Genomic DNA, 27,576 nt, shown 5'->3' with positions numbered 1-27,576 from the left:
GAAGGCACCTTCTCGCGGAAGGGCGTGGAGGGAATTGTGGGCAGCTTATTAGAGCCCGCTTGCCTTGTGGCCAGGCACTGTCTGCTTGGGAGCAGCTCAGAGCGGGGAGGGTCTGGTTCCTAGCCCAGCAGGGGTACTCTGACTGTGGCCCACCTTTCCTCCCACTGACCACCTCTCCCCATCTCTCAGTTTCTTCCAGACAAGTGGAGATTGGCACTAAGGGGCTGTGAGAGGGGCCTTGGCAGGAATGTCCTTCCCTTGTTGGTCTGTGGCCATCTGGTGTTGGCAGAGAACTGCCGGCCGCTGCTGCGCCTCTGCTACAGCTGGGCCCACCAGCTGTTCACAGACCTCGCATCCAGGTTGCCTCCTCCCTCCAAAGGCCCTGACATCAGCCTGGGTTCTGGGACCCCTCCTCCGGGGCAGATGGACACGAGATTTCCAGAAACAGACGGGGAACCCTGGCATTGCTTGTCAGGGGCGTGTCCTTGCGCGGGCTCCAGAGACTGCCGACTGGCCTTGGCCATGAATCACGGCTGGCCTCTGGCACTCAGTTCCGTATTCCTCTCCCACCTGAGCAAAGCTGAGAGCGGCTGGAGCTCCAGGCCAGGCAGGACACTATGCAGTGGGTGACTGTGCTTCCCGCCCCCATCCTCGAGTCCCCTGCCTTCGAAGGCCTAAATTGGTGCCCGTGCAGCAGTCATACTGAAACTGATACAGGAGTTCCTGCCCCTGCTCTCCACCCTGGTGCCACGTGGAAGTCACGTACTGGCTGTGGACAGCAGTAGGGTTACTGCTGATGAGGGAGCCTGACGTTTTAAAGTGTCTGCCCACCAGTTTCCCTAAAGCAAAAATTGGTGCAGTACGTCGTCTCCTACCATGGTGGGTGTCTTAGCCCATTTTGGCTGCTATAACAAAATGCCATAGACTGGATGACTTGGAAGCCATAGAAATGCATTGCTCAGAGTCTGGGGGCTGGAAAGCTGAGATCAGGCGTCAGCACCATTGGGGGAGGGCCCTCTTCTGGTTGCGGACTTCTAGTTCTGTCCCCAGTGTGGCTGGAGGGGGGAGGGGGGTCTTCTGGAGCCTCTCTTAGGAGGAGGCCAGTCCCATTCACGAGGGCTCTGTCCTCAGGACCTGGTCATCTCCCAAAGCCCCCACCTCCGAATACCTCCACCTTGGGCGTTAGGTTTCCAACATGAATTTCGGAGGGATGAACACATTGTACACCGTAACAGTGAGCAAGAAGACCAGACCAGGGAGAACCAACTTGGTGGCCACCAGCTTGACCACAGCCTGAGACCCCCTTCCCCTTTCAGCACGGAAGACCCCCGTTGTGAACCTGCACTCCCCCTTGGCCTACAGACTAAAGGCTGAACTCCACCGCCTAGCAGCCCCCTCTCCCACCATGTAGCCCCATCTACATGTCTCCTCTTGAGACCCTCGGAGCTGCACCCCATTCCTCAAGGCGCCCTACACTCCGTGACGCTGCGTGTGCTCCTCTCTTTTCTGAGGACCGCCTCTGCTGGAATACCACCGTTCCTTCCGAGCCGGGCTTCCGCAGCCTGCCCACCCGCGCCAGGGCAGGGCTGGTCTCTTCCTCTTCTGCACCTGCATTATCTCTTGCTCGCTAGTACTTGTACATTTTCCAAATTGTCCATTAGATGCCATATTTCTCAGGCTAGGTCCCTCCATTTTCTTTCCAGGGGGAAACCACCACCTCGAAACCCAGCATTGCAGAAGGCACGTCCCGGGGCCCTTGACCTGGGTCCTGGTCTCCGACTTCCTCTTAGGACAGATTCAAAAGGAAGTGAATCAGCTGTTGTTAAGTAAGAGGGTGGGGCCTGGGGACATTAATACTGAGGCCATTTGTGACTTTCACTTTTGGTGCCTTATATTGAGAGGTGAGTGGGGTGCCTCATATTAAGAGAGAGGAGGTCAGGCCCAAGGAGGTTGACCAACTGCTGCTTCTCCAGGTAAGACCCTCCACGCCTGTTTAGTTCCTGCCTCCTCAGCCCACCCCTCACCCTCACCCTGCTGCTTGGCCCCTGGAGGAGTGGAGGCTGGAAAGGCTACACCTTTGGTCCTCAGGGGAGGCTCCCCGCCCAGCCAGCATCCTTGGGATTCCTGTCCAAAGGAAGGTCTGTTACGTCTAGCTGACGGCAGCCTACGGAAGCCAAGAGGCTCGCAGTTCCTCTGATGTGTGTAGACCCTGGACTGGGGTCTGGGGACCTAGTGATCGGGGGGACACGTGCCTCCCCACAGGGACACTCCGCCGGAGGAGACAGACATGGGCACGGTGCCTGAGGGTGGGAGTGCCAGGGCTTCTTGGGGGGAAGTTTCACAGTCCCTGGTGTGGAGAAGTGCCCAACGAACATCAGACAGAAGAGGGAGTGAAGGAGGGGAGGGAGTGAATGGCTGTACCTGCGGGGCCTTGCGGGCGTGAGCTCAGCCGGTGTGCAGTCCTCGGCCCTTTCCGAAGGTGATCGCCCAGGTGCCTCCTTGTATCTGAGACAGACCTGCGACATATGTGGGACTAACGTCCCCATTTGACAGGTTTAGAAACTGAGCGCGGGTACCGATATCTGCGACCCTGGAGAGGTTTGGTAGGAACCGGTTTCTTGCTTTCGGAGGAAGACCTCCTCGCCCACCCCCAGGTTTACAGAGTTGTAGTAGCCCCTGCCTGTGCCGAACCTCATGCTGGGTGTTGAAGAGGCAGAGGCGACTTAGATACAGTGGTTTCTGACTTGGGGACCACGGGAAGCAAAGCCTGGACAGCAGGAGACGGGGGAAGCTTGCGTCCATGTGCAGCCTGAGCGGGAAGGGCAGTAGTGAAGGGAGCTAGTGAGAGGACAATGAGGGGCCTGGGCTGCCACCTTGCAGAGTCTGGGGCGTCTCCTTCTGCTGTGGGGTCCATCCCCACGGGACCGCTGACATCCGTTCTCAAGGGGAAGAGATCTGGGGAGTGGCATTCTGCGAGTGGGTGGGGTGGGCAGGTGGAGGACAGGAGATGGCGTTGTGGGTAGGGTGGAAGAGAAGCGAACGGGGCTTGTTGAGTTTGAGGGGCCCCTCCAGCTCAGCACCCGGCTCAGAAGTCTAACAGACTGCCAGTGCGGGACGCAGCTCAGGGCAGGCGTGTTTGGGAGTCCTCGCACGGACGTTCTCCTCAAATCTTGGGGCTGAGAAAGATGAAGAGGGGATGTGGAAAGCAGAGCTGTCTGAAGCCTGGGAGCCCCATTTTGCAGGGGAAGAGAGGCGTCACGAAGACAACGAGATACTCCGGGAGGAGGCCCGGGAGAAACTGGCTGTGGAGGCCAAGGGCCCAGAGGCTTCCATGGGGAACAGCATGCCCACGGCTTTGCAGGCCGGAGAGAGGGCTGAGCGGTGGCGAATGAGGAAAAGGCTGGGACTGGGCCCTCAGGAGGTCATAGGTGACAGCAGTGGTGATGGGAGTAGAAGGTGGGAGGGCTGCAGGTGGGAATGTGTCTTTCCGGCAGTTGGCCCTTCTAGGAGGAGAGGTGGAGTGACTCCGTGGACACGGCCCGCTGCCTGTCCTGGGCGCTCCACGGCATTCCTCGCTTCCTGCAGCCCTGGAGGGCGCCCAGATCCTGGAGGCGCCCTGGGGACCCTGCCGGAACAGCAACACCGCCTCTAGCTCGAGTGAGCACAGCACCTGACATTTCCGCAGCGAGCGAAGGACTGTCAGAACCATCGGGTCCTTTAATCCTCACAAGAACCGCGTGTTTCATTTCCTGTTCCAGAAGAGGAAACTGAGGTTCCTAGAGTTTCCATTCAGATTCAGCTAAATAACCCCAAGACACTGAGCGAGGTTCTTTTGCTCTCAGCTCATTTACCCGCACAGCCCTGGGCCTTCTGTTGGTGCCATTGGGCAGATGAAGAAAACCAGACCCTGAGGCCCAGCGACCTGGGGCAGCAGCTCTGGGTTCAGGGCCCTTCCGGCACCACACTGCTGCCCCTCCCCAAACCCACCCAGGAGCTGAGGCTTAAGTTCAAGTTCCCAAGGCATTTTCCCAGGTGTGATTCCATGTAATTCTCCCAACCACCCTGTGCAGGTAGATATTTCCTCCTGTGTTACAGATGAAGAAACTGAAATCCCAAGAAGTCATAAATGACTTGTCCATGTCTGTGCCCCTAGTGGGAGCCCCCACGCCCACCCCGTCTTCATCTCTTCAGGGAGAAATCCGTGCCCCTCAGCTTGGCGTAAGGACCATCTGCGGTCCAGCATATCACCACCTTCCTCCCCAAAACTCCAGCAGCACGTCCATCCCGGTCAGGGCCTGTGTGTACCTCCTGGGCCCACTGCAGGGCTGTGAGGCACCAAAGGCAGGGCGTTGACCGGCTCCGTCCGTGCCCCCGCACCGCACAGAGCAGGCCTCAGGAGCCGGGTAGACGTGACCGAATGTCAGGATGAATGAACAGTGCTGGGAACAGAAAGCAGCCTCCAAAGCCTCCTCCTTGATGACTAAGGGATCTTTGGTGGTCAGGGGTTCTGAGCTCTGCCTGTGGCTTCCTTCCCATCCCCAAGGGCCTGAGTCACAGCCTCCTCGGGCCTGCTGAGTAAGTGCTTCACCCAGGCTGTCCTTTCCTCCCACAGGTGGCCACCCCCACTGTGGAACCACATGGATTCCATGGGGCCCGTAGAGCTGCAGCCGGGGGACGGAGGCCCCGGCTGCCCCCAGGAGGACTTGCCCTGCCCCCTGGACAGCTCTGAGCTGGTAAGTTCAGCACTCGGTGCCCATCCTGTGCCCACTCAGGGCTGCCAGGAGTGGGACCGGCTGAAGAAGACGCGGGGCCCGGGGGTCACAGCAGGGTAGCCCCTTCCAGTTTTCCGAGGCTTTCCCATCTGATCTGGTAACCGTCTCCTACACAATGGCAAGGCAGGGGTTAGCCCCTCACTTTACAGCCCAGGAGGAGGGGCTCAGAGAGGGGCTGTGCCTTGAGTCAGGGGGCGACAGGAGCCTGAGCGAAGCTGAGGTGTCTCGGCCCCAAACGCATTACTTTGGCCACCTTATCACACAGGCGCTTCTGCCCCAAGTGGGATGGCACAGTCTCGAAAGGACCCTCTGTGGTTTTCTGGTAGAAAAATGTGTTCTTAAGGCCCTTGCTTTCCCCACGGCCCTAGTCACTTCTGCAGGTCTCCCTCCACACACCGTGCAGCAGCGAGGCAGGGCCAGGTCACTAGGCAGCTCACTCCGCCTGCCCCCCGCTAGCTCAGACCGGAGTCTTCTCCTTCCGTGGTCTTGACCAAGATTGCAAGCCCTTGCATGCCACGCCCTTGATCAGGAAACACTTGTGTAAGTCACTGAGTCCTCCCAGCCCCTGGAGGGTGAGTGACAGGAGAGAGTAAGGACCTGCACAGAGGTGGCCCCGGGAAAAGGTTCTCTAATCCTTCCCTGCAGCTTCTGCAGCTTCCCGCCCTGTTCTGACCTCTGCTGGACTTGGCTTGTTGTCCCCACTGTGGGGGCATCACCCCTCACTGTACTTCATGCTCCCGCTTCACCCTGTCCAACCTCTGCCCCAGCCCCGCTGTCAACATTCTCTCTGTGTGCCACCCGCAGCTAGGCCAGGCGCGGGGCCTGGTGGTCCACCCTCTCCCACCACTTCCTGCCCCTGCCTCCCGAGGCTCCCGTGCCCACCTCGCACCTGTGTGCTGGCCTCACAGCACATGCCTGCCGTTTAAAGACAGATGCTCCGCCACAGGCGCCCCTCAGCTCCCCTCCCACGGTCACCTGGGGCGGTTAGTTAGAAACCACGTGTGGTCTGAGTGCAGCCCCTTCCCAGAGCCCCTTCCCCGCCCCGTCCTCAGGTGTCTTTTTGTCACCAGAGGGGCAATAACACCTCGGGCTCTCCAGCGGGTTGGACCACGGGCTCTGAGGAGAGGAAACCCACGTATCACTGAGCCAGAAAAAGTGGGTGCTACTTTTGCTCCTGCTGGCGGAGCAGGAGAGCTGCTCAGAGAGGTGAGCCGATGGGCCCAGACCGGCCGACCACGTGCAAGCTGGTCCAAGGGGCCTGTCGCATGCAGCCTCTCTCTAATGCTTTGCTTCTCGCTCTCCTGGCTGAGGCCTCTCCGTACTCGGGGCACTCTGTAGCTCCCCCTGGCTGCTGCGTAGCCACCAGTGCCATTAAGCAATAAAAACACACCCCTCACACCTGGATAGCACTTTCCACGTTCACATACAGGGTCCCCTTGAATGCTTACGTCCCCACAGCCACTCAATCAACACAGCTTTGCTGGGTGCATGGCCCTGACATGCAGCTGGAGGACATGGCCCCTGGCCTTGGGGACACTCTCAGAGACAGCTGTGACTTGTCTGGGGCCACACAGCCAGGAAGTGGCAGGACAAGGACTCAGATGTAACTCTCTCTTCCTGTCCCAGGTCCTATGGGGTTTCCCTTGCTGCAACGCCAGCAGCCTTGGGTTCTTTTCAGAAGTTGCTGGTTTTCATAAGGCTTCGCAGTGAGGTAGCAGCATCTCTGCAGTCAGACAGAGCAGGGCTTCCATCCCACCCTGTGCCTTCAGAGCTGCTTGGCTTCCACGTGCGCCTGCCCCTGCCTCAGCCTCTGTTTCCCCACTCGCAGTGGGAAGAAGCCCCCCGAGCACTGTGGCTGCTGTAAGCCTCTGCGGTCACCAGCCTCTGGCACTCCTGTCGGGGTCATTTGCCGTCTTGGGGGTCTGTGTCCCACTGCATCCTGAAGCCAGAGTGGGACAGAGTCATCCGTCTCCCTCAGTGGGCAGCCTCCCTTCCGGGTCTCTCCTGGCCTCCCCATCCAGGTGCCCAACTGGCTGCTTTACAAATGCGGGTCCAGTATGGGGCAGCAGAAGGTGGGGGCCTGGGGAAGGCCAAGCCCGGGGAACGGGGTCTTGGGCTGGGACCCTCCCGTGCACCCAGGAGGGCTGTAGGGCCTCTTCGAAGGAAGGACGAAGGACGGGCCAGACGGTTGTCTGGGGGAGGTTTCCTTGCAGAGCGGGGGAGCCGGGCTCTATTGAGCTCCCCCACAACGGCACCCCGTGGGGAAGGACCTGGGGTGTGCTGTCCCCTGCCTGCTCTCCCCTCCCCCACTCTGATCCACTCCCGGCTGAAGCCGCCCCCAAATCCTGTCCCTTTACGCTCTTTCCCCACATGTTCAGGCGGCTCCTTTCCTCCCCTCATTTAGGTCACCTCCACAGGGAGGCCCTCTCAGGCCGGTATCCAAACACGCTGCTTCTCCCTGCGCACTCTCAGATTTCCGTTTCTGTGTTTAAAAAGAGAACAGCTACCGTCACTATGGGGCTGTGTGTCTGTTTGTTTGCTTATTTTCTGCCCCTCCTCTAGACTGGGAGCAACACGGGGGCAGCCTCAGCTGCCGGGCCTGGCTGGGTGCCGAGAACAGTGCTGGGCGCAGAGGGCGCCTCTCCCCATGGCAGTGGGGGGGGGGGGGCGGACCCTCCACACTCCCCTCATCAATTCACCTGCAGCCTCCCCGCCCTGCTTGCCTGAATTCTGCCCTCTCACCTCAGTTTCCCTCCTGCCGCATGCTGATGCTCGGTGTGGCTGGTTTCGAGGCCTCACGTTACCTCTCTCTACAGGTCCTGCTCCTCCTCGTAGGGAGCTTTTCCCACATGTGACATAGACCCAGCCCAAGAGGGTTCCAGGTGGGGACAGCCTGGAGGTGGGGGAGACTCACAGGCCCTAGGACCACCACCAGGCACCAGAGCACCCCTGGGTGGCCACACGGGGTCCCCAGGGGGACCCATCCTCATGGAGGCCCAGCCCCTCCCAGCCTCAGCGCTGGGCTGTCGGGGAGAGCAGAAGAATACACAGTGTATTCTGGCGTGTTAAAGCGGAAGCAAGACCCGAGAGGGCTGGGGCTTGCTCAGGCTCCAGAGTCCAGTGGACCTGGGGAGGAAAGCACCTGAACTTGAAGTTTGTTCGCACGTGTGTTCATTCATTTGCTTCTTCAGTGACAACTCCCTGAGCAGCTTGGCTTTGGGTCCTGTGGACCCAGAGCAAATCAGCTGTGGAGTGACAGGAGAAGGTTCTCGCCAAGCCTTGGATTCAGAAGGGGCCTGGGGTGTCGTGGGCTGAGGAGCCACGAGGGAATGGAGCAGGAGGAAGTGGGGGAATCTTTCCTCCCAAAAGGAGCTTTCTGTGGGTGTCAGAGCTGGGTGCAGGCTGTAGGCGGCCAGGGAGCCAGGGTGTGATGAGGTGCGGGGCGGACTGGGTGGTGCAGGGAGACCAGCAAGGCTCAGGCCGGCCCTGGGGAAGCCGGAGGAGGAAGAGCTGGGCAGGGCTGGCTTGTCCTGGTCGGGGTTGGGGGACTTGGCTAGGGCAGCAGGGTTCTTGCCCAGATGTCGGCCTGTCTCTCCCCAGGTGCGGGAGTGCCTGGACCAGTTCAAGCTGACAGAGGCACAGCTGCGGCAGATCCAGGCCAGGATCCTGGGCTCCATGGAGCTGGCCCTGAGGGGCGAGGCCAGCCCTGTGCCTGCCGTCCGGATGCTGCCCGCGTATGTGGGCTCCATCCCACACGGCACTGGTGGGTGACACCGGCTGCAGTGGGCAGCCAGGCCTGGGGAGAGGGCTGTGGCTTGGGGAAGGGGACATTTCTTATCCCTGTCCCTGTCTCTGAGGTTCCCATCTCTAAGGTCCCTTGACAAGACTCAGGCCTTGGGTGCGTTTCTGGGAGGCAGAGGGCTTGGTCTCACCAGCTGTATGCCTCTCTGTGACCTGCTTGTCCTCAGAGCAAGGAGACTTCTTGGTCCTGGAGCTGGGGGCCACCGGGGCCTCCCTGCGTGTTCTGTGGGTGACCCTGACCGGCACGGAGGAGCCCCAGATCGAGCCCCGCAGCCAGGAGTTTTTGATCCCCCAAGAGCTGATGCTGGGTCCTGGCCAGAAGGTGAGGGCTCTCTGCCAGGGTTCAGGGACCCGCAGGGTGGCCAGGGCTCCGGGGGGCAGAGCTGAGCGCCTCCCTCAACCCCCGCCCCAACCTGCATGTCCCGCAGCTCTTCGACTTTGCTGCCCACTGCCTGTCTGAGTTCCTGGACGCGTGCCCTGTGGGTGACCGGACACTGCAGCTCGGGTTCAACTTCTCCTTCCCCTGTCACCAGACAGGCCTGGACAGGGTGAGGCGCAGTGGGCACGCGGATGGTGGGGAGGGGCTGCAGCCCTGTGAAGGCCGTTGCAGGAGTGGCCCCGCTTTTCTACCCCCAGAGCACCCTCATTTCCTGGACCAAAGGTTTTAGGTGCAGCGGTGTGGAAGGCCAGGATGTGGTCCAGTTGCTCCGAGAGGCCATCGAGAGGCAGGGGGTGAGTGGAGGTGGGGCTACCTGTGGGTCTGCCCTCTGCTTCTGGGAGGCCTGCCCGCCTTTCCTGCGGGTGTGTCTGATCCAGCGTGACTCGGGTGGGTGGGGGGTCAGTGCCGCATGGTTCCCTTTCTCCAGATGAAGAGGAGAGGCCGAGAGAGGCCACCTCAGTGCTTAGGGCCGTGGTGGGCGGGGGATGGGGGTGGGGTGGGGAACAATGATGAAAAGGCTTGTCCAGGTCCTCAAGGAGCTCACTGTCTAGTGGGGAAAGCATTCCCATCAAGCAGCGTCCCTGCTGCGGCGGTGGTTCCGGCGACCCTGAGAACACAGGGGAGGGCCCGCTGGGACTGGGGCAGGGACTGGAAGGAGGAGTTTGTCAGGTGCTTGAGCTGGGGCTGGGGCCTGGGGAAGATCCGGTTTCAGACAAGGGCACAGCAAAAGTCTGGGTGCCTTGGGGAAGCCAGGCCGTGAGCAGGGTGAGCCAGCGAGGGGCCCCCAGTGCAGTCTTCAGGGAACCATGCTGGCTCCCCCAGGCCCTGGTCCTAGGGAGCACTGGTGCTCTGGGGAGGAGGGCCGAGGTTGGGGGCCACCGCCAACCCAGGGCCTGAGCTGGCGGTGAAGAAGCCAAGGGGCGTGGGATAGTGGGAAAGCCTTCCTCTGGGGGGTGGAGGACCTGGGGGGGTCTGGATGTGCGGGCACACGTTTCACGGACACCCCCAGGCCTCCCTGCTCTGCCTTCTCACGTGCAGGCCTACAGCATCAACGTGGCCGCCGTGGTGAACGACACGGTGGGCACCATGATGGGCTGCGGGCCGGGGAGCGCGCCCTGTGAGGTCGGGCTCGTTGTAGGTGAGCTGTGGGCCGTGGGTGCCCGTGGGTGGGACACGGCAGCCCTGTGGGCGGGCCTGACGGGGTCGTCCCTGCCAGACACGGGCACCAACGCGTGTTACATGGAGGAGGCGAGGCACGTGGCGGTGCTGGATGAGGACCGGGGCCGTGTCTGCGTCAGCATTGAGTGGGGCTCCTTCGGTGACGACGGGGCCCTCGGGCCGGTGCTGACCACATTCGACCGCATCCTGGACCAGGAGTCCCTGAATCCTGGTGCTCAGAGGTGGCCTGGCCTTCTGCCCTTGGCCCTGTCCCTGCTCTGCGCCCCCATCCACGGCTGTCCCTATACTTCAGCCCTTGGGGCCCACCTCTTGTTCCCTGGGGGCCCCGGCCAGGCTCAAGGTTCTAGAACGCAAGAGTTTCCAACCCTTGGCCCTCCCTTATTCCTGGCTCTGGACGGCCCTGGTGGGAGCTGGCGACTGGGTCGCTGAGCAAACTGTCCCCACCCTCCTTTGGTTCCTGCACCCTCCAAAAGCCCCCTAACCCTAACCTAAGCTGGAGGGGGAAGTGGGTCTGGTAAACACCCACTTGTCTCCTGGGAGGCCATTTGCTTCTGGAACCTCCAGTCTGGCGACCCCAAAGAAAACGACCCCTCCTTGAGGGCTCCTGCAGCTGGGCCTCAGCCAAGGGCTTAGGAAAACCTCTGTCCAGCCACCCTTCCCGCCTGCAGGTTTGAGAAGATGATCGGTGGCCTGTACCTGGGTGAGCTGGTGCGGCTGGTGCTGGCTCACCTGGCCCAGCACGGGGTCCTCTTTGGCGGCCGCACCTCCCCGGCCCTGCTGAGCCAAGGGGGCGTCCTCCTGGAGCACGTGGCTGAGATGCAGGAGTGAGTGTGGGAAGCCAGTGGGGTTAGACAATCAGATTCTCTGCTTGGGGGAGCGAGGATGCTCTGTCCCCCACATAGCCATGGGGTTTTGGGGAAAGGGGGACAGGGAGCATCTGGGAAACTTGAGCCTCACATCAGCACCCTGTCCTCCCAGCCCCTCTGCCGGGACAGCCCGTGTGCAAGCCGTCCTGCAGGGCCTGGGCCTGAGCCCGGGGACCACGGACGCGGAGCTGGTGCAGCAGGTGTGTGCGGCGGTGTGCACTCGAGCCGCCCGGCTCTGCGCCGCCGCCCTGGCCGCCGTCCTCACCCGCCTCCAGCACGGCCGGGAGCAGCAGACGCTGCAGATCGCGGTGGCCACCGGAGGCCGAGTGTTTGAGCAACACCCCAGGTATTAGGAAAACACGGGATCCCGTGTGAGCAGGTAGCAGGAACACATGTGTGTGAGACACGCACCCAGAGGGCACTCTGGTACTGGGGCTGCAGGGCAGAGTGGGGCCAGATGGGGGATGGGGGCCAGAAGCAGCTAGAGGATGGGAAATGTGCTTCTCCTTGGGTGTGCAAGGCGTCCCTGGGGATGCTGGGCGTGCAGTGAGGGCACAGGTACGCTGAGAACCAAACTGGTTTGGAATGGTGGGGCCCGGGCTTCAGGGAGCCCCGGGGGTCAGGGCTCAGTGCCACTGCAGGATGGACTGCCATGTGTCTGTGTAGGTTCCTCAGTGTCCTGCGGGAGACCGTGAAGCTCCTGGCCCCCAAATGTGACGTCTCCTTCACCCCCTCTGTGGACGGGGGCGGCCGGGGCGTGGCAATGGTGACCGCTGTGGCTGCCCGCGTGGCGGCCCACCGGCGCATGCTGGAGGAGACCCTGGCCCCGTTCCGGCTGAACCGCGAGCAGCTGGCACAGGTGCAGATGCAGATGCGGGAGGCCATGGCCAAGGGGCTCCGAGGGGAGGCCTCCTCCCTCCGGATGCTGCCCACTTACGTCCGGGCCACTCCTGATGGCAGCGGTGAGGACCGGCCTGAGTGCGGGGCTGGGGCATGGGCTCCTGGGGGGTCACAGTGGGTGCTGGAGGGAAGCCGCCCACCCTCTCCTGGCACTGAGGGTTTCTGTCCCACAGAGCGGGGGGACTTCCTGGCACTGGACCTCGGGGGCACCAACTTCCGAGTCCTCCTGGTCCGTGTGGCCGCGGGCGGTGTACAGATCACCAGCCAGATCTACTCCATCCCGGAGCGTGTGGCTCAGGGCCCTGGACAGCAGGTACCCGCGGCCTGGGGCTGCATGTGGGGAGGTGGGCAAGGGCCGGGGGTCCCCCACCATGCTGACTCCCCCTACCCCACTCAGCTCTTCGACCACATTGTGGACTGCATCCTGGACTTCCAGCAGAAGCAGGGCCTGAGCGGGCAGAGCCTCCCCCTGGGTTTCACCTTCTCCTTCCCCTGCAGGCAGGTCGGCCTGGACCAGGTGAGAGAGGGCCAGGAGAAGCCACCCCTAGGGGCTTCCCACCCACATGCCCTTTAGGGAGTGGGCAGGACGAAGAGGAGAGGGACGGGCAGAGGCGCCTCTGGTCTGAGCCCACGCCCAGCCTCAGTTTCCCTAGATGTGGTGTGCCTAGATCTGGGTATGGTGGAGGGGCCTGGAATCCAGGCTCATGAAGAGGCTTGGGGTGGAGAGGGCCCTGGGTCAGGTCTGGGCCCCCGGGAGCAGTGTAGGCCTGATCCTGGCTGACCATGGCGCTGGCGTGCTGGCCTTGGGGCCTGCGGGGACCAGCCTTTGCCTGGTCCCTGAAGGGGCTGTGCTCACACGGGCTCCCTGCCCTCTCTCCCCTGCCTGGCCTTGCCAGTGCCCGCCGGGGGTGGGCGCCTGACTGTGGGGTGGCAGAGTGGCGAGCACTCAGCACATCCCCCCACAGCCCTCCAACAAGAAGGCTGGACTCTGTGTGTGCGCCTGCAGCTCCGAGCAGCCCCTGTGGCTGTCGCCCTCTGCTCGCCCCCCACCCTGCCCCCCACCCCCAGACCTTCCCTGTGCGTACCTCTGCACTCTGCCTCCCTCTCCCCGCCCACCGTGTATCTCTGCTGGTCCCTGCTGCTCCGGGCTAAGCAGCTGGCGCCTTTGACTGTGTCTTGTGAGGTGTGAGAGGCAGGTAAACTCAGGGTGCAAAATTGGGCGTGCTAGAAATGGGGTCCTATCAATCTTCTATCACTGAGCTACATTTCTGCGTGGGCCCACAGTCTTCTGAGGGGCCCTTCCCCAGGCGAGGCCCCCTTGGCTTCGCAGCGATTGGCCTCCACTGTAAAGAAAGTGCAGGCATAAGGGCGAAGCTTTTGGGGAGACACCCAGGCTCCCTCAGTCTGTCCTCTCTTGGGTCCTGATGCCTCCCTGGGGAAGGGGGGCGGGGCCTCTTCTGCTCTCAGAAGGAGACCAAATCCCTGGTCTCCTTCCCTGCCCCCAAGGGTGGGCCCAGGGTGGGAGGTGTAGAACACCTTCTCAGGAAGCGGGGCTCTGACTGCCCAGCGCCCCTCCCCAGACGGGGGTTCCTTGTCTGGTCTGGGAGCAGGGGAGCTGGGTGAGCCCTCACAATCTGGCTCCCCCAGCCAGCCTCCTCTCGCCCGCTCTCTACACCTGCTGGTTTCTGTCTGGGGGGCAGTGAGTGCAGAACACCCTAGGGGTGGTCACATGGGAAGGGGGATGACCGGGGCTGCTGCTGGGCGAGGTGTCGAGGTGTCAGTTAGCGTCTCCACAGCGTCCCGCTGCCCCCGGGGACAGAGCCGTCTTTCCCCTGCCCGCCCTCAAGGGAAGCACACCGAGAAAAGCACAGTCAAGGCCCGTCCCGAAGTTCACAATTTAAGGCCAATTTCTCACGATAAAGGCGGGTCTGTGTGGTCCCCTGCCCCTCCCGCCAGGTGTCTGGGTTCTGACTTTTCTATTGGTCCCTCCTCTCTGGAACACACACAAGTGAATTTCTTGTTGACCCGGCTCCATCCTGTCTCCGAGCAGTCCTCCCCTCAGGCAACCCTGGACAGTTCTTTCCGAAAGAGCAGAATTCGCTGTTGTGGACCCCTGAGCCTTCTCTGCAACGCCCCCCCCACACACACACAGTGCTCCAGTGACCAGCTGTCCCTCCCTAACCCAATGACAAAGGGCCATTCCTTCTGGGCAAAGTCTTAAAGCAGCCCTGCCCTGAGCATTCTGGAACTAACACAGAAGACGGGTCGGGTGGCCGTTGACAGGTCTCTTCACACTGGAAGGCGTCTGAGGAGTGGCAGGGGCTCCTGTATGGGCGAGTGGGCCTGGGACCCTGCTTGGGGACGGCGGGCATTCTGTGCTTGAGGGGATGAGGGCTCTGGGAGACCAAGTGAGATTCCAAGGGGCATCCAGCTTCCCATCCCACCTTGGTACCACGCCAGGGCATCCTCCTGACCTGGACAAAGGGCTTCAACGCATCGGACTGCGAGGGCCAGGATGTCGTGGGGCTGCTGCGGCAGGCCATTGGGCGCAGACAGGTAGGGCGTCTGCCTCCGGAGTGCTTTGGGATGTGGCATGTCTGGAGGGGGGCAAAGGGTCTCTTGCTTCCTGAGATGGGGACCCTCTGAAGTAGAGACCTCTGGGTCCAGCGCTGGTTGCCGTGACGACCATGTTGCCCGGCAACCAGCAGCATCCTTTTGTATGCAGGCGGTGAAGCTAAATGTGGTTGCCATTGTCAATGACACGGTGGGGACCATGATGTCCTGTGGCTATGAAGACCCCCGTTGTGAGGTCGGCCTTATCATCGGTGAGGAGGACGCTGCTCTTTTGTGCCCCCGCTGCCTGATGCTAATTCATTGCCCTCTGTGGCCTCCTTGGTTTGGACGTTCCCCTGGCCTTGGGGATGCGGGATCCTCCCCATCCCACCCAGCAGGGCCCTGGAACAGCCCCACTGGGCCAGGAGTCTGGAGCAGGAGTATCCAGCCCACCTCAGCTGCTGACGCAGTGATGCTGTCTGAGCCTCAGTTTGCCCTTCTGTTTAATGCATCAGCTTTGGATGGAAATACTGGCCCTGCCACTTCCACCTGTGTGGCCTTGGGCAGGTCACCAGAGCCTCGGTTTCCTGATCTCTGAACGGAGAGGATAATGACGCCTACCTTGAGGCAAAGTGTGGTGTGGCGCCTGCCTCACGGGGCGGTGCATTCTTAGTGCCTGAGCTGGGGGAGCCGGGGGTAGACAGGGAATGAGTTGCAAGGGTCCTTAGGCTGTCCCAGATTTGAAGTCTTTATTAAGCACCTATGCTGTGGCCAGCTGGGAGCTGGATGAAGGGACAGGAAGACACATAAAGAAGGTGGGAAACACCTGCCTTCTCAAAACTGACCATTTAGCAGGTGTTGAGCCCAGAACGGCACATGGTGTCAGAGAGAGCTGAGCCTGCCTCCCTGTGGCAGGGCGAGAAGGCTGGCCTCAGAAAGGAAGGGGCTGCAAGATCAGGGAGACCTGCAAACAAAGCCTTGGAAGAAGGGATCTGGCTAGGTGAGGAAGGACGGTGTCCACAGGCCCTTGGGCATCAGTCTCAGAGACTGAGGTGTGTGACAGCCTCTCATGGGACCGGGAGCTTCTAGAACAGGTGCACCCAAGTTGCCGTGGGAATAAGCCCCAGGATGGAGGAGTCCACGTAGGGCTGACAAGGAGCCTGCCTGCCTAGAGCTGACCGTGAGTGGCGGAGAGGAAGGGGCTGTCTTTGCCCTCTGCCTGCAGTTCTGTTCCTTCCTGTGCTTCTGAGCTTCATGGCCAAATCCCAACATCACCTCATCTCTGTAGCTTTTCCTGACCCTCTCGGCAGGAAGATTCATCATGGAGGGGACTCCCACGGCGCTCTTCTTTGCACCTTTATTTGGGCACACACAGGCCGTATCTGAGCTGGCTGCTCTTTGCCCCGCCTCCCGCCACCGTGGGCCCCGCTGGTCTGACGCCTGCCTGCGTCCTTGGCTCTTGGCGCAGCTCCAGCTACTTTGACTAAAGATCTGAAGGCCAGTCCAGGTTGCTTAGGCCTCTCACCCGCGGACAGTGAGGGGCTGTTACACCTCTCCCTGAGGAATGACTGGTGACATTTTTAGGAACCCCGGGGTAGCATGGGAGGTGCACTGGTGGCGTGCTGGCAGGGGAGTAGCAGAGGCCCGGAGCGCTTGGTGCTGGCAGGGTCTGCAGAAGGAAGGTCAGGAAGGACACCCAGGACCCCGGGCAGGGCATGGGTGTGGGAAATGCAGAGGTAAAAAACGAGCCCGTATTCTGCTGTCTCAGGGTGCAGACGCAGGGCTCAGAGGGGTCTTGTCCACATTACTAAGCGGCTCCCACACTGTCCGGCCTTCCTGCAGGGACGGGCACCAACGCCTGCTACATGGAGGAGCTCCGGAACGTGGCGGGCGTGGCTGGGGACACCGGCCACATGTGCATTAACATGGAGTGGGGCGCCTTTGGGGACGACGGCTCTCTGGACATGCTCACCACCTGCTTCGACAAACTCGTGGACCAGGCGTCCATCAACCCCGGCAGACAGAGGTGTGGGCTGGGCTGGGCAGGGGTGGCTGGCGGCGGCTTCCGCTGGTGCCGGCAGTCGGTGGGGTGTCCCGCCCTGTGAGCACACGTGCTTTTTCATGCAGGTTTGAGAAGATGATCAGCGGCATGTACCTGGGGGAGATCGTCCGCCACATCCTCTTGCATTTGACCAGCCTTGGAGTTCTCTTCCGGGGTCAGAAGACCCAGCGCCTTCAGACCAGGGACATTTTCAAGACCAAGTTTCTCTCTGAGATCGAAAGGTGCTGACACCCGTATTACCCTCTCCCCACTCCCAAAGAGTCTTTCTGTTCTGTTTGGGTGGAATGCTGGTTGGAGGGAGCTCCGCCAGGGAGGACGGAGGTCTCGAGAGACGGGGGGCACTAATGCTGGACCCTACCTGAGCTCTCTTCCTTCCTGTCCCCAGCGACAGCCTGGCTCTGAGGCAGGTTCGAGCCATCCTGGAGGACCTGGGGCTGCCCCTGACCTCGGATGATGCACTGACGGTCCTAGAGGTGTGCCAGGCCGTGTCCCAGCGGGCTGCCCAGCTCTGTGGGGCGGGTGTGGCGGCTGTGGTGGAGAAGATCCGTGAGAACCGGGGCCTGGACGAGCTGACTGTGTCTGTGGGGGTGGACGGGACCCTCTACAAGCTGCACCCCCAGTGAGTCTGGGCACCTTGCCGGGTGGGGAGGCTGGGCAGGGTCTGGCTGCCGGGCTTACCTCCGCCCCTCCCCCACAGCTTCTCTGGCCTGGTCGCGGCCACTGTGCGGCAGCTGGCCCCTCGCTGTGCGGTCACCTTCCTGCAGTCTGAGGATGGGTCGGGCAAAGGTGCGGCCCTGGTCACGGCTGTTGCCTGCCGCCTGGCCCAGCCGGCCTCTGTCTGAAGGAGTCTCCAGGAACAAGCTGCGCTGGACCAGGGCCCGGGCCCCATCTGTCTCCCAGCCAGGCCCAGCCCCCCAGGACTCCCAGCACAGCCCCCACATGACCCCATTGTGGCCTCTGGCTTCCTGGAGAGAAGCAGCACTCGGGTTAGCAATATATATATATAATTTATTTACATTCACTTCCACTAAAACCCCTACGCGCCCCGGCGGCCGGGCAAGGCCGTGTACATAAGGCCAAGTGTAAGTGCACGGACGCACTTAAGACAGAGTCAGGGCACGAGCTTCACACGACAGGCCCAGGAGCGGGCACACCGCGGCACGCACGCTCGCCACGGCCAGCCCGGGGCTCCCGTTGCATATTCACACGCCCCACTGGGCGGGGCTCCTCTTGGCTGGGGGCAGGGGAGGATCGGGGAGGAGCCCTGGGGTGTCCCTGGGTGGGTGGGAGGAGGGCAGCCCGTGAGGCAGATGCGGGCTGATGCCGGGCGTGAGAGACGTGAGTGGCCTCCAGGTGTACAGCATGAGATGTGTGCGCGCGGGGGTGGGGGGTGCGGGTGAGATGGCACACGAGACGTGCGTGGGCACATGCCTGTGTGGAGGTTGTGTGCCTGAATCCAGGGGTCGCCCCCCATTCGGCTGTGGCCCTCAGTTCCACGGGCTTGGAGCCAGGCCCCTCAGACGTGCCCCTACCCGGCAGGCACAGAAATGTTTGCATAAGGTCCAGCTCAGGCAGGAGCTCGGGCCGAGTCCCGAGCCCCAGGTGTGTGCGCTGTGCATGCGCGGCCCCCGGCCAGGGGCCGGAGGAGAGGTAGCCACACTCACACACACACACAGATGGGCTGGGCCTGGTCTGGCTCCCGGCACTGTCCACCCTGGGCCCTGGGGGCAGGGGCAGTGCCGGCCTGGCCTGGCAGGCCATGGAGGGACGGGAGCGTGGGCAGGGTCTGAAGGGCCAGAGTGAAGGGACCGAGTCCACCAGGAGAGGCCTGTCCTCGAAGCGCCCCAGGTCTGGGGGCGGGGCCCCACCCAGCCTCTGCCTGTCCCTAGTGGGTCCCAAAGCTGGTGAGAGTGTGGTGTTGGGGGCCTGGCGGGCCTCAGCATTCGGCCTCTGACACCGTGAAGAGGCCGCCGTCAGGCTGGCCCAGGCCGGCCACCGCCGCAGCCAGCTGGCTGAGGTTGCCGCTGGGGAAGTGCCTGGCCTCCCACAGGTTGAGGATCATGGCTGTGGGGCTGGGCTTGGAGGCGAAGAAGCTGAGATGGCTGCGGAGGGAAGGGGAGGGGGCGTCAGTGCCAGCCTCCCCCCAGGCTGCTGCCTCCTGCCCCCCAGCTCCCCTCAAGGCAGGGCCTGCCCTCTGCCGAGCATGCTGGATGCCCCGGCTGCTGGTGGATGGGGCACAGGTCCCACCGAGCGTCCTGTCCACCCCACACCTGCCCTGCCAGGGTGGGTTGCAGGTGGCCTTGGCCGCCCCTCCCTGCCCATCTCCCGGGCACCTGTCCAGGTGGAGTTTCTGGGCCAGAGTCCGCCAGTCGGCACCCCGGCTACAGGGTGGGTCCAGGCTGGTAATGATCTTCTGCCGAATGAGGAAGGGGATCTTGAAGGCACTGGGGCCCACCAGGGCTGGGACCCCCCCTTCGCTCTCCAGAGCCAGCAGCTCAGTGAGTCTTGTGTCCTGGGCGTCAGAAGGGGTGGAGGAGACCGTCAGGCCTTGCCCTGGCCCAGGCCCACCACAACTTCCTGCTGGGGGCGCTGCTGCTTCCCAGGCACCCCTCACCTGGGTCAGAGGTGTAGTAGCCTGCCCGAAGCCAGCGAGCCTGGGCCCGTCAGCCTCATCCCCCGCCCTGTCAGGCCTCCCCCGGGCTCCCTGTCCAGCCTCTGCCGAGCACACAGGTGCCCAGGCCTCCTCCCGCCGCCTGTGTCCTTGAGCCTGGTCCCCGCTGCGCTGCGTGAGGCGCTGCCCTTCCCTCTCGGCTGTCTGTCTGACTCTTACTGATCCTTCCAGACCCGGTACAAAGTCCCTCCTCAGGGCTGCCCCACGTCTCCTTCCCGCTGCGCCCACGCCCTCTTCAGCCCCTTCCCCAGTCCCGCTGCACCTGTCCGCAGCTGTCTGTCTGTCTGCACCTGCATCTCCCACCCCCGACTGAGGCCAAGAGGTTTCTGGTTTCTAGGAGGAGGGGTCAGGGTAGGCGGGGCTAACGCCCCTCCCGCCCACCTTGGTGATGTTGAAGTTGATGTTGAAGCTCTGCCCGTCACCCTCCACCTGCCACACCCACACCTTGCAGGCCAGGTCGCTGGTGCTGGCGCTGACTCTCTCCAAGGTGAAGGTGCAGTGCAGGTGCTGCTGCGTGCCGTTCCAGATGTGATAGAAGGGGATCTCCTGGGTGGGGCGGGGGGAGGGGTGGTGTCAGGTGTGCCTGGCAACTGGTGTGCCGGGCTGCAGGAGCCTCGAGCGCCCTCACCTGGTAGCTGACGAGGAGCTTGCTCTTCCACAGGGAGCTGGGCACGTCGTGGATGGACAGGCGCAGGTTGTGGTAACTGTCCTTCAGGTGCAGGACTCGAGGCTCCTGGATCAGCTGTCCTCCCAGCTGCTTCTCCAGCTGCACCACCTCCTGCAGCATCCCAGGTGGTCAGCAGGGCGTGGGGGCGGGGAGAGCCCCCTCCCCCTCCCTGAGGGCCAGGGGCAGTACCTTGAGTGCGTCTCGGGTGTCGTGCAGGCAGTAGACACGGATGTTGTACTCCAGGGAGGTGCAGGCCGCAGGGGCAAACAGAAGCAGCTTGAGGCGCTTGGCAGCGGCCACGCTGAGGGCCTCTCCCACCAGGGCGAAGCGGCCCAGCTGCTCCGTGAAGACGTAGCAGGCGCTGGCCTCCAGCTGGCAGTAGTAGAGATGGGAGGGCGCCTCCTCCCCCAGGTGCAGCACATCCTGTGGGCAGGGCCTGGTGGGTCACCTCAGGGCCAGTGCAGCTCCGAGGGGTGGTCAGAGACCAGGGGACAGGGACCTGGCTCCCCAGGGGGTGGGGGGCTCACCTCCCAGCTGCCCTCGCAGGACTGCTTTTTGAGGCGTAGGCTCCAGCTCTCGGGGCTGGGCTCCCCGCAGTGGTCCATGGCCAGGATGACGGGCCGTGTGAGCAGGACTCCGGGTGGCCCGCAGCTAACGATGGGACTCAGCAGGGTCTGACAGCCGGCTAGGGGCAACCTCAAGTGGGGAAGCGTGGGTGGAAAGGGAAAGGCGTCAGCGGACCTGGGCAGGATGGGGCTGGACAGCGGCACCCGGCTCGGGAGCAAAGCTGGGTCGGGCGTAGGGGCTGTTGTTCCCTGGGCCCCCATCAGGCCAGACCAGACCAGACCAGACCAGACCCCACAGTGACCAGGCAGGGGCTTCCTGGTGTCAGCACGCGGGGGCGGACCCACCCAGCCCCGGTTCGGGGCCCGCGCCCACACCTCACGTCCTCTGGCTTGTGCAGCGTGAGGTAGACCTCGTAGATCTTCCCGCGGGGTATGGCGTCTGGGGGGATGAGGAGGCTGACCCCTGCGGCAGAGTGGGAGGGCTGGGCTCACCGGGGCTGCGAGGACACCGAGCACCCCATCTGCCAGCCCCCGAGCGAGCCTCCCTTTGAGGGCTGATCGGTGCCAGCCTGGCCGGGGCAGAGGTGCCACAGGGACTGTTCAACTACCCGCACAGTTAGGAAGCTGAGCCACAGTGACCTCGAGACAGGCCAAGGGAGCTCGGGTGGGGAGAGCACGTCCAGGTAGCCTGGGCACAGGAAGCACGAAAACAAAAGGTGCCAGGTGTGCGGGCCCCACCTCCCCCATCACCCTCCCTAAAACCTTCCCGGTATTCCTACCCGACCAGGCCCAGCTCCCTGGCCTGGCATTTACACCTCCGGCCCCCGCTGCCTTCCCAGCTGCAGCTCCAGCCCAGCCTGTGCTGCGTACTCACCATTGAGGGGCCACCGCCGCCCCCCACCCCCCTGCTGCCTCTACTTGGGCGCCCCACCCCCTACAGAGTGGAGGCTTCCCCCACCTCCACCAGTGTGGCCACCTCTGGGGATGGCGGCTCTCGGCCACCCCGCTGGACTTTGCTCCTCACTTAGCAGTGGCCCCTACAGGTAGGGCTGGGGCCCTGAGCGGCCTTGTCTGCTTCGGTGCTCCTCCCTGGCCTGGGAGCCACCGCACACGCGTCCTCCTGTCCGGCGTCACCTCTGCCCCGGCATCGGGCAGGGGCAGCCTCAGAAAGCACCTGCTGAGTGTTCTGGGGCGAGGCGGTGGGGCGGGACGCAGGGGACAGAGGCTGGGCTGTTGCTGTGGGGAGGGCGAGTGGAGGCCCTGCCCCACCTTCCTGCCCTTTTAGGACAGGGAGCCCTCACATTAGAAGGAGGGGAAAAAATTCTGTGACTTTATCCCGCAAGTCTGAAAGCACAGGCACGCCCTCCGGAGTGGGCAACCGGGTAGGCCGGCTGGAATGCCGCCACTTTCTGGGAACCGATGCCGGGAGAGGGGAGCCGGCGATGGGGTGACAGTCCCAGAGCTCTGAGCAGGAACACACCCCCCATTCTCACTCAGGGAGTGCTCACACCAAGTATGGGCACTCAGGAGCGAGGGGACACCATGGGCCCTGTTCTCGGAAGCACCCCTCCCAATGTGGGGAAAACAGAGTCCCAGGTGCTGGGGGAGACCACCTGGCGATGGTCACTGAACACCCACGAGCACCTGCCCCGTCCTAAGAGCTTCCCACGGACCGTCCCGCCCCACCTCTGTGGCAGGGACGTGAGGCACAGAGGGGAGAGCTGCCAGGCCCCGACCTGGTGGGTGGGGGAGCGGGCCTGGTGCGCACAGGGAGTAGCATGCTGAGCGCCCAGTCGCGTGGGTTTTGCAGAGGGCATGGGGGAGCCCCAGAAAGAGTTCAAGCAGGGGAGGGACCCGATGAAGTGTGGCTTCACTGGGTGCGTGCCAGGAGCTGTGAACCGGGGCTGGGGAGGCAGCGGGCAAGAGGAGGAGGGGGGTGCAGGAGGAACGGTGGGGTAGCTGTGTGACTGAAGCTGGTGCAGAGGTGTGACGGGGAGTGGAGAGGAGCAGGGGGTCAAGGTGACTCCTAGTTTCTGACTCTGACTGCGCTGTCCCCGAGGTGGGGAAAGCCAGGAAGCAGGAGGCTCTGGGGGAGGTGGGAGACGGTGCTGTTTTAGGCACAAGGAATGTGAGGTTCTGTGAGACATCCAGATGGAGCTGCCCAGGAGGCAGCTGGGTGTGCGATTCCGTCACCCAGGAGAACTGGGCCGGGAATTCAGAGTGGGAGTGATCGGCACAGCCATGACAGGCATGGAGTGCGTGCGGGAGGGCGCCGGGACGGGCGCTGGCGGACAGCGACGGCCAGGGACAGGCCTCCGGAGCGGCTGCAGAGTGGCCAGAAAACCAGGGCTTGGGGGCTCCTCTAAGCTGAGGGGAGAGAGAGTTTCAGGGGGGAAGTGGCCAGCCACACCAGAGGCCACGAAAGGTGACCACGGAAAAGGTCCGTGTGTTGTCTATCGAGGTGTCTCAGGGACACTGTCCGAGGGGTTTCTGGGAGGTGGTGGGTGGATGAACCCCCTGTGTAGTCTAGGCGTCGGTCCTCTGCTGTCCCCTCACCTGCCCCAGCTTGAGGCCAGGGCCCCCTGGAGCCCGGCACATGCAGGCTGGCTGTCTGCGTGCAGGAATGGACCGAAGCCCTGAGCCCTAGGCCACAGAAAGGACAGCTCCGGCCACGGCCTCCGTGCCAGGCCCCTGCCAACCACACCGGCATCGTCTCCCAAACTACCTCCTCTCCTCCATCAGGGGTGTCCCCTCCTCCTGCATGATGGGCATGGGGGCTAGTCTTGCCGCTCAGAGCTCCCTGGGCACTTCGCCCCACCCGCACCTGTATGAGGGATCATCAGCCGGCCCCCGAGGAAGTTGAAGGTCCCGTAGGCCATGTTGCTGGTGCTGCGCGGCAGGGAGCGGAAGTAGTTCTGGGCGGACAGGCGGGAGACGAAGTCCTCCGCCTCGGAGGTGGGCGAGCTGTGGTGCAGCGTGTGGCGGGCCCCACTCAGTGGGCTGAGCAGGTGCCCGTTGCTGAGCTGGAACTTGGGGCTGGGCCCGTCCTGCCGGGGACACAGGCCGCCCTGGTAGGTGGTGGTGGTGGTGCTGAGGTCTGGCTGGATGGTGAGCAGATGGGGATTGTCTGCAGGGCAAAGACAGACTCAGGGACTGGCACTGAGGGTGGCCCTCGCCGGGTGGCCCTTGGCATGGGGGCCATGGCAGGAGTGCCGGGGAGCAGGGGCCCCATACCTGCTTTGCTGGGCTTGATGCTGACGGGCTGGAAGCCTGAGGTGAGGATGGACGAGTCGGCCACGTCTGAGTCCAGCCCCTCCTTCTTGCGGCAATAAACGAGGATGAGGACAAGCAGCAGCAGGAGCAGGCACACGGCCACAGCGATGAGGCCCACGTACAGGGCCACGTCTTCCGGCCCGGAAGCAGCTGTGGGAGAGAGCACGGCCTTGGATGGCAGGTGCCGGCGGAGGGGGAGGAGAGGCCCGTGGTCTCCACCCCAGGAGGGCGAGGCCCCATTCCTGGGCATCCGCACTACGGGCAGCAGACGCTGGCTCAGGGAGCACAGAGCCCCAGCCCTGCATCGGCCACCACCTCCTAGTGTCACTCAGCGAATCGAATCCCTGGGAGGCCCTGTTCAGGCTGAGGTTGCTGCACCCTGAGAATGGGGGGGGAAGAGACACTTCCCCAGATGGCCTGGGGCGGGGCTGCTAGACTGAACCCGTTCTTCTGGGGCCCGGGGCAGCTGGGGCTGTGGGGACCTCCCAGGGTCCTCAAAGCAGGGGAGCTGCTTCCTGGGGGGGTCTGCCAATCTGGTTCCTGGGGTCCCTGCCAGGGCTCCTGTCATTGTCTTCCTCTGCAGGCCTGGGGCAGGGCAGGGAGGGGTGATCGAGTGCCTGGAGGAAGTGGTATTGATTTTAGAAGGGCTTTGCATAATGGAAGAAATGTCCATCAGAAAGGAATTGACACAGATAATTAGGTTTTTAATTGAAAGAATGGGGGAGGGTGTGTTCCAGGGGAAAAAATCCAACCGAGATCTTTAATTGTTAGTTATGGCCTTGTAATTAACCGGCGGGCAAGCCTGTGTCCCCACAGGACTCGAGTGTGCACTTGGGGGAAAAGGGAGGAGGCGAAGCTGCAGGGGGGGCAGGGGGTGGGTTTGGGACATGCACTGGGGCCGTGTGTGCACAGTAAGCCTCAAATGTATGCACACCCGGGGGGGCGCGGTGAGGGATGTATTGGGGCATGCAAGGGCACATGGGTGGGTGTTTATGGATGGGGGTCCCCCAGGGTCCTGAGTTGGGACAGGGGACTGACTGGAGAGGACTCGCAGGCAGAGAGGACTCACTGTGCATGCAGAGGTCGCTGGTGCAGTTCCGGGTGTCCAGGTCGGTGCCGCGGCACTCCTCACCTCCGTTGCGGGGCGCCGGGTCCGCGCACTCGCGGCTGCGCCAGTGGGTGCAGTCCAGCCCACAGGCCGACCACTTGCTCCACGGGCTCCAGCTGCCGTCCACTGGATGGGAGACAGACACGGACAGAGAAGGCACGGCGCCGTCAGCCTGGGGCGCCAGCTCAGGCTCTGGTGCGAGACCAGGGCCAGGCTCGGTGGTCTGCACGCCTTTGGTGTCCAGTTGGCCTGGATGACACATGCTAATGATGGGAGGCACGATGACCCTTGCCCCACACTGACGGCGCCTGTCCTGACTCTACCTGGGCCCTGGGACGCAGACCCCTGCCTTGCCTGAGCCGGACGCGGACCGAGCCCTGCCTCTGTCGCATGGAGCCCCGTCCTGGGCTCGGACTGAGCCTGGCCCTGCGTGTGGGCGGGTGGGATGGAGCCCTGGGGGCAGGCTGGTGGGCGCGATGGAGCCAGGGCGCGGAGATGGCGCGGTGAGGAGCGATGCGGGAGGCGGCGGCCACTGGTACCTGGGCACAGGGTGGCGCAGGCCGTTTTCTGGACATTCTGCCCCTCACAGAAGGCGCCCCCGTTGAGAGGCGCCGGGTTGGTGCAGCTCCGGCTCCGTTTCTGCCAGCCGCGCCCACAGGTGGTGCTGCAGACGGACCACTCGGTCCACGTCGACCAGCCACCGTTCACTGGCCGGACAGAGAAGGACTGGGGTCAGGGAGCGGGGGCTTCCTCAGACACGCTGGCCCCGGGGCTGGGGCAGGAGGGCTGGAAGGGAAGCCCTGGAGGGGAGGCCACACTCTGCTGACCGTCCCCAGGCCGGCAGCACCCACTCCACGGCCGCTTCCTTCCGCCAGCAGGTGCCGTGGGCACCACGGGCAGCCATCCCTAACTGCAGCTCTGGGCCCCTCCGGCTCAGACCCCAGCGTTTCACAGGGGCGACTCCCACCCCCTCCCCCTGCCTGCTCCTAGGGGTGCCCAGGACACTACTTCCCACCTGAAGTCGCCTTTCCTAGCCTCCCTCTGAGCCCTCACCTCCTTCTGCACAGAGCCCCCTGCCCACAAAGAAGCGAAGGGATGCTGTGGCCACAAGTGACCACCAACCCACCCCCCGAACCTTCACCCGGACAAGTCCCGCAGCTCCCCGAGAGCCGCCGCGGGGCCCACCTGGCCCTGGCTCCCTCGGGCGCCAGCCACAGAGCCACCCTGAGGACCCCTTCGGTGCCTATCCCTCCTCCCCCCACGACCCCCGCCAGAGCCGGGGCCCACCATAGACGACGACAGCCGCGGAGGTGCTGCGGCGCCGCGCGACGATGTTCTTGGCTACGCAGGTGTAGTTGGCCGTGTCGGCCAGGCGGGCCTGCCGCACCACCAGGCTGTGCTCCCGCGTGATGTACACGTTGGGGTCCAGGGACGGGTCCACCAGGTCCTCATTCCGGAGCCACTCCACCTGGAGGAGGGAGCCACACCCTGCACAGCCGCCCCTGCAGGTCCTGCCCAGACTGACAGTGGCCCTGGGGGGATCGGCCTGGGGGGCTGGGTGGGCGGAGCCTGGGAGCCCTCTTACCTCCGCAGGGGGGACACCCTCTGGTGGGCGGCAGGGCAACACGATGCCCTGCTCCAGCGACACCTCCTTGGCCAGCGGCTCCTGCTCGAAATTCTTGCGCAAATCTGGAAGAACGAGAGTGTCCTGCAGCCTGAGCGCCTCACGCCGGCCAGCTCGGCCAGCTCCGTCCTCCTGTCCTGCAGGGGCCACGGCCCACGACAAAAGGATATGCCAAGTGCCCAGGGTGGGGGCGGGTGTGGCTGGGCAGCGCCCACAACACTCCCACCATCAGGGCGGGACCTGAGGCTTTCAGACAGGAGCCCTCCCCCATGACACCCTGGGCCACGCCCCCGAGAACAGCCGGCACTCACAGGCGATGCGGATGTAGGCCTTCTGGCTCTTGGTGGTGCCCGAGGAGCTCCAGGCCACGCACTGGCACCAGTACTCCTCCAGCCCAAACACCTTCTCCACCTGCTGCCGCGAGACGTTGATGCGAACCTCCATGGTGGGCAGGCCTGTGGGGGAGGGGGCGCAGCTAGGGCCCGGTCATGCCCAGCCTCCCGCTCCAGTGCAGAGAGCGGACACTGGGTTGGTTCCCAGCCTGCAGGGAACTCTGGAGGACCCACAGGGAGCCCACTTTATTTCCCCTGGCGGCCAGGAGTAGATTCTTAGCACTTCCACTCTTCATACTTCATTACCCAGGGGACTGTCTGCCTGCAGTCACTTACGGAAATGTCCCTAACAGGGCCTCCGGCAGCGGGGGCTGGCCTCCCAGGTCCCTAGGAAGAGGGGGTGGAGCAGACCGGCCAGCCCTGAGGGCTTTGTGGGTATAACAGGGTGAGGAAGGATCTGGCTCAGCTCCCTGGGGGTTAGCAGGTGGCTCCTGACATGTGATGATATAATAGCAGCGATTAACAATGTAATTACGCCATTGCCTAGTATGATAATAGACCCCTGGGCTTAGCAAGCAATTCCCCCATGCTGGCTTGTTATCTCTGCGGTCCGCCCCTGGACCACATGCTCCCGCCCTCCGTGGATGAGGGAACAGAGGCTGGCCAGAGGTTCCCCTGCTCAGGGTGCCCTGGGCTGTGATGGCTGTTGGGACCTGCTCTGCACCACCTGGGAGGCCCCTCTCCCCCCAGAACGGACTGAGGC

The 27,576-nt window shown here is 63.4% G+C and overlaps 2 protein-coding genes across 4 annotated transcripts in view; one reads left to right on the top strand and one right to left on the bottom strand.

The window, feature by feature from the left end:
* Positions 1–1,861: 1,861 nt before the first annotated feature.
* On the top strand, positions 1,862–17,589 carry HK3 (hexokinase 3). Of its 2 annotated transcripts, none has more exons than XM_053913239.1 (19): positions 1,862–1,973; positions 4,613–4,733; positions 8,373–8,535; positions 8,741–8,895; positions 9,002–9,121; positions 9,210–9,305; positions 10,051–10,150; positions 10,229–10,412; positions 10,860–11,015; positions 11,170–11,403; positions 11,724–12,019; positions 12,131–12,270; positions 12,355–12,474; positions 14,418–14,513; positions 14,683–14,782; positions 16,353–16,536; positions 16,638–16,793; positions 16,958–17,191; positions 17,270–17,589. In XM_053913239.1, the coding sequence occupies exons 2-19, from the start codon at positions 4,638–4,640 to the stop codon at positions 17,412–17,414; spliced, it is 2,775 nt and encodes a 924-aa protein (XP_053769214.1). In that variant the 5' UTR covers positions 1,862–1,973; positions 4,613–4,637; the 3' UTR covers positions 17,415–17,589. The 2 variants fall into 2 exon arrangements, with proteins under 2 accessions (XP_053769214.1, XP_071075582.1); XM_071219481.1 differs by lacking the exon at positions 1,862–1,973 and adding an exon at positions 3,757–3,772.
* Positions 17,590–17,676: 87 nt separating this feature from the next.
* Positions 17,677–27,576, bottom strand: part of UNC5A (unc-5 netrin receptor A) — a 52,124-nt gene continuing 42,224 nt past the window's right edge. Inside the window, exons 3-16 of one of the 2 annotated variants that reach the window (XM_045185741.2) lie at positions 26,793–26,936; positions 26,443–26,546; positions 26,145–26,325; positions 25,397–25,564; positions 24,819–24,983; positions 23,711–23,899; positions 23,301–23,603; positions 20,852–20,939; positions 20,438–20,606; positions 20,100–20,333; positions 19,872–20,021; positions 19,625–19,789; positions 18,906–19,084; positions 17,677–18,674 (exon numbers count right to left, since the gene is read on the bottom strand). In XM_045185741.2, coding sequence (XP_045041676.2) covers positions 18,509–18,674; positions 18,906–19,084; positions 19,625–19,789; positions 19,872–20,021; positions 20,100–20,333; positions 20,438–20,606; positions 20,852–20,939; positions 23,301–23,603; positions 23,711–23,899; positions 24,819–24,983; positions 25,397–25,564; positions 26,145–26,325; positions 26,443–26,546; positions 26,793–26,936 — 2,405 coding nt within the window. In that variant the 3' untranslated portion in view covers positions 17,677–18,508. The remainder of the gene's footprint in view (positions 18,675–18,905; positions 19,085–19,624; positions 19,790–19,871; positions 20,022–20,099; positions 20,334–20,437; positions 20,607–20,851; positions 20,940–23,300; positions 23,604–23,710; positions 23,900–24,818; positions 24,984–25,396; positions 25,565–26,144; positions 26,326–26,442; positions 26,547–26,792; positions 26,937–27,576) is intronic. The other variant, XM_024577854.3, reaches the window with a different exon arrangement.

This window comes from Desmodus rotundus, chromosome 10 (assembly GCF_022682495.2).
Source record: "Desmodus rotundus isolate HL8 chromosome 10, HLdesRot8A.1, whole genome shotgun sequence".
Taxonomy (NCBI): domain Eukaryota; kingdom Metazoa; phylum Chordata; class Mammalia; order Chiroptera; family Phyllostomidae; genus Desmodus; species Desmodus rotundus.
This window is presented reverse-complemented; position numbering and strand designations above follow the sequence as displayed.

Excerpts from the sequence above, each read along its gene's own strand:
- HK3 (XM_053913239.1), top strand. The coding sequence starts at position 4,638 with ATGGATTCCATGGGGCCCGTAGAGCTGCAGCCGGGGGACGGAGGCCCC. Across the intron at positions 8,536-8,740 it reads CTCCATCCCACACGGCACTG|AGCAAGGAGACTTCTTGGTC; the intron begins GTGGGTGACACC and ends GCTTGTCCTCAG. Across the intron at positions 17,192-17,269 it reads CTCTACAAGCTGCACCCCCA|CTTCTCTGGCCTGGTCGCGG; the intron begins GTGAGTCTGGGC and ends CCTCCCCCACAG.